The 5224-nt window shown below is 30.3% G+C and overlaps 1 protein-coding gene across 1 annotated transcript; it reads left to right on the top strand.

Annotated features, from left to right (window-relative positions):
- The first annotated feature begins 1548 nt into the window (after positions 1–1548).
- LOC134262873 (microfibril-associated glycoprotein 4-like) lies at positions 1549–4210 on the top strand. The gene is made up of 5 exons (XM_062745194.1): positions 1549–1814; positions 1949–2091; positions 2600–2696; positions 2986–3153; positions 3932–4210. Exons 1-5 carry the CDS (start codon positions 1577–1579, stop codon positions 4186–4188), a joined length of 903 nt encoding a protein of 300 aa, XP_062601178.1. The 5' UTR covers positions 1549–1576; the 3' UTR covers positions 4189–4210.
- Positions 4211–5224: the final 1014 nt, after the last annotated feature.

Raw genomic sequence — 5224 nt, 5'->3', positions numbered from 1 at the left:
CCTACTTTTAATGTAGTTCAAACATTTGTCAAAATGAAACTTAGAACCCATATCTTTTCTTCAAACATACAGGCACTCAAAGGACAAGTTTTTTTAATTTGATTGTTTTTCTTTGTTTATTTGAAACATTATTATGTTGTTTGTTTGTTTGTTTTATTTTTTACTTACGTTGCCTTATCTATATTTTACGTGCAATAAGTATATTATTTTTGTAACAGAGTCATACAACCAAATGTTCTCTCTAAATCAGCTGCGTACACATGTTAGTCACATGACGGTAGTGAATATCAAAGGCTTATTAAAATAAATGTTTAAATTTCAATGTTTTCATTGATTTACAATTATGTTTTTAGCTATAGATTTGATATAATTGAAAAACTTTAAACACTTTGGTATCTTTCTTTTTTTAAAACTGCTAGAATGTATATTTATTTGTTATTCGTGAAAAATGTTCTAATTATACAAACCAAAAACGCTGAAAAATGTATGAATCCTTTTGTCAAAGGAAACCCTCTTTTCATTATATGAATTTTTCATCCACTTGTACTTTTTTTGTATTGATTGATTTTGTTTGTTTAATTTTTTAACTCAATCTTATATCATGATGGGATGAACAGCAACAAAGTAAAGTATCACTAATAATTCATTTTCTTCTATATGATAATGCTTTTGTTTTGCTTACTTTTCGAAAGGAATAATTACATTACTCGTAGAGTATATTTAGGAGCCTTAAGCAGTTAAGTATGAGCTTTCCAATATTTCTATGAAATAGTCAAATACACAAGAAAAAGAAAATATTAGCCACCAGAACTATATATATATATATATATATATATATATATATATATATATATATATATATATATAGAAGGTTTAAAAAGAAGAGACATACTAAAATTCCTTATTTGCTAAAAAATCAAGGGGGTTCATAATCATTATCTGACCAGATGCTAGTTAGATAAAACTGTTTGAAGCTGGACTATAGAGAAAGACTAAAGAGAAAGAGACTCCGACTACACAAACATACAATAAGAAGCCATACGGGTTATATCAGAACATAAACAAATAAACCAGGCTTTATGATAAACCAAGGTTGTTTTTCTTGAAAAGTTTTTTTTATGAGGACTTGTCTTTTTAAAAGATTTATTGATAATGTTAAAAGCTGTAGTAAGAACAATTGTTTTTTTGTTTTTTTTTTTTTTTTTTTTTTTTTTTTAACAATCATTGTTAAATGCAAACGTACGTATTAATGTTTTACTGCTTGAACATGAGAAACCTGATGTTATTTGATTAAATGCCTAGAACAAGCGGAGGGACAGATCCTCCCTGCTCTGTATTCTGGTCTATGCTTAGTTAACTTGTTGGATGTTTCCATTATTTCTTGATTGTAGAATTTTCTGCTTTACATTGAAGTCACGTTTTAGGGGCTATAGTATTTAATTATTTCATTGGTTAAATTTTACACTTCCCTGTTTAAACTTGTATAAACTTGTATATATAAAGATGAGAGGCTATTTTCCATAAACGCTATATTCCAGGCACGCTTTAGTTAAGACAACAACAAAAAAGTTTAAACATGGCAATGGTGTGGGTAGTGTTCCTCATGTCCGGCGTCTTATGTACAAGTGCACAGTACATTTACTCGAAAGAAAACGATCGATGTGCCAGGAATGGAGAGACAATGATGAAGATTCGAGAAATTCTGTTCCAACAAATGAAGATCCAAAAATCTGTAGATTCCCTCTTGCAGATGGTGAAGAGACTCGAGGAAGATGTAACCAAGACCCATGAAGATGTTCAAATCGTCAAAAAAGGTAAATCTCTCTCTCTCTCTTTCTCTCTCTCTCTCTCTCTCTCTCTCTCTCTCTCTCTCTCTCTCTCAATTTCGGTTTGTGTATTCATTGATATGATTAATACAATATTATAAATGTATTTCGTTAACATTCAGGTTTAGATCTATCGGATTGTCAGGATCTCTACATGTATATTACCGGACACAAACAGTCTGGGGTATATACAATTTATCCTTTTGATAACGCGACCAGAATCAAAGTCTTCTGTGACATGGAAACAGAGGGCGGAGGGTGGACAGTAAGATCTCTCTCTCTCTCTCTCTCTCTCACAAAATTCAGGTCTTACTTTCAAGTTTATAATACTTTGATTTGTGAATGTCTTTTAATTTCTAATTTTCACCTTCTTGCTGAATGAAAATAGGCCTGGAATAAGTATGAAATTTGTATTTAATTTTATTAAAACAAGCTGAAGTCATTTTAAGTGTACACATTAAAGAAATAGGAGCCTCGAGATAATAAATTCCAATACATTTATCTGTTTTCCAATGTATAACTTAAAAAGAAAAATGAACAGCAGAATCTTTTTTTAAAACTAAGCTTACAAAAATCATCAGAAAATTAAAAATTTTAGACTTCAAGTCTATTTTATTTATGTTTACATTAGCTAAAGAAAGTACAAAATGGTATTTCGTAATTAAGCCACAGTCTCTATTGTGAAGTTATGCATAAGTATTTTTATGTTTTGAAATAAGTATAAATCATACACAATGTAAATATGATTATTATTATTCCATTATACATTTTAGGCAATTCAGAGACGATTGAGCGGATCTATTGGTTTCAAAAGAACTTGGGCGGAATACAACAAAGGTTTTGGGAACGTATCTGACTCTTACTGGATAGGTGTGTTTTTGTTACGATATTATCTTATTTTATAATTAAAATTGTAGATTTTTATGTTTTGTTATTTCAATTAGAATAAACCTTCCCATGCCAAAAATAAGCAAAGATATATTTTATAATTTAGTACAAAATCAAGTGGATTGCTGGCATGCATGACATCTCTGCAAACATATCTAAGACTTAATGTATTTGGTTGTATTAAAGGTGATATTAAGGTGACCTGAAATGAAAATATTTTCTTTATCTTGTTTATTTCTGATAAATATAGTAGAATAATGATAATTTGCAGGAAATGACGTGATTCACACGCTGACAAAGGGAAGGAACTCCTCCCTCTACGTCTCCATTACATTAAAAAATGGCACAACTCTGTATGAACGTTACCATCTGTTTTCTGTTTCTGGTGAATCAGACAACTACAGACTTTATCTCGGGGGACCAGCTACCGGGACACTGGGTAAGTAATAGATAAAATGTTTAACCACCAATGTGCAGAGAGAGAGAGAGAGTTATTTTATTTAAGAAATAGATAATAAAGCCAACAAATGAAATACTACAAATGAATGGAAAACATGTTGTTTCCGTCAATTTAATTAAGTCTTGTTCAATAAATAGTTAAAGGTCATTTAATGATATGCAATCATTATAACAGTTGTTTCAACACGAATGTTTGTTTGAAATAATTAAAATAAATCATTTTCAATGTTTACAATAAGATTAATACCAGCAATTATAAAGGTGTACAATATAAAATATAGTATGGGATTTTCTTTAACTTTTACCGTTATAAATAGGAATTATCTGATTTGATATATATGATAGTGTAATATCTAACATATATAAATAAGTTTTCTAAATAGGAATGATTTTATTTTATATAGATAATCATGTAATATTTTATCGTTGATACTTTTCATTATATCTTATAGATATAGTTGATATATATATTCATGTAACATTTCATCCTTAATACCGTTCATTATATCATATAGATTTAGTTGAATAGATAGTCGTGTTATATTTTATCCTTGATACTGTTCATTATATCATATAGATAGAGTTGATATAGATAGTCAAGTAATATTATATCTTTGATACTGTTCATTATTCTATAGATATACTTGATGAAGATATTCATGTAATATTTTATCTTTAATTTATACATACAGTTATACAGTTATATACATACAGTTGATATAGATGGTTATATAATATTTTATCTTTGATTACTGTAGGTGACAAAATGCTAGACACCGGGGATTCTGACACAAATCTGTCCGGGATGCCATTCTCCACCTCAGACAGAGACCACACCAGAGATCGTTATAACTGTACTTATTGGGGAGGAGGAGGCGGCTGGTGGTACAACCGGTGTCACCGAGCCAACCTTAATGGTCCCTGGTCCCCGGCATACTGGGAGTTTCCATGGACACCGCCACTTCTTTATGGCAGTGATATAACGGAGACTGTTATGATGATAAAGCCTCATTGACTGTGTTATATCTTACTTATTGTAAAATATAAAAATATATATTGTAAGTTGATCATTTAATGTTTTTGATAAAGGTGTATATTTTCTGTGCATTTACTTAATAAATAAATAATTGAAACCAAACATTTAATCCATTTTATATGTGTGTATACTACGTGTGCATAGATTGAAAAAAGGTATATTGAAGTTTAACATTTAAGTACAGGTGCATGTAAGAATCAGGCAATCAGCGATAAGTCGTATGCCTCGGATTAAGCCAAAAAATTTTCACAGCTATACATGGAATACTGGACTTTTACGAGGAGCGCTGACTTTTACAGTTGACGCTTACTTTTACACTAGGGTTATGTACAGTAGCTCTTTTATGATATAAATATTTAGCTCAATATTTAATTAAATGAAAATACGGGTTATTTCAATGCACATTTAAGTTGTCCTTGAAGAAAACGACAACCAACATACCCTCAACTCCCGGTCCTCACATGTTAGTGCCCCTAACACCATACCTATAACCACTAGAAAGGTTTTCTTATGCATTATCAATTATGTACCTCCGTACTTGATACAAGTTTAAATGTCCAAGTAAACGTCAACTGTAGAAGTCAGTGCTTCTCGTAAAAGTCCAGTAGTAATCTAAACACAATAACATTTTTTTTTCACTTCGCACATATCGGCTGTGATATGTTACTAAAAATAGATTCTGGCGCTCATGAGCCAAGATCTTGGGCAAAAAAGTCAGAAGTTCAATGCTTCAAAAACAAGAATTTAATAATGCATAATTTGTATATTTTAAATACAGAGGAAGTTCAAGTTGATTCTCTTATTCATACATATAGTTCCCAGAGCATGTTAAAGTTAGAACATATTATGACGTCATATTATGTTCTTTCCTATTCAAGTAATAAAACACATCAACAAAACAATTAAGGAGAATATTCTAAAAACTAATGAAATTGCTGCACAAATCCTATGCCCTTTCTCAATCGATAAAAATTTCAAAAAATTTACACTTGCCATGCATTAAATGTTTACCCTG

The sequence above is a fragment of the Saccostrea cucullata genome, unplaced genomic scaffold (assembly GCF_032062105.1).
Source record: "Saccostrea cucullata isolate Sc308-1 unplaced genomic scaffold, CSIRO_AGI_Scuc_v1 ctg15006, whole genome shotgun sequence".
In the NCBI taxonomy this organism is placed as follows: Eukaryota; Metazoa; Mollusca; class Bivalvia; order Ostreida; family Ostreidae; genus Saccostrea; species Saccostrea cuccullata.
The sequence above is the reverse complement of the archived record's forward strand: the minus strand, read 5'-3'. Positions and strand labels throughout refer to the sequence as shown.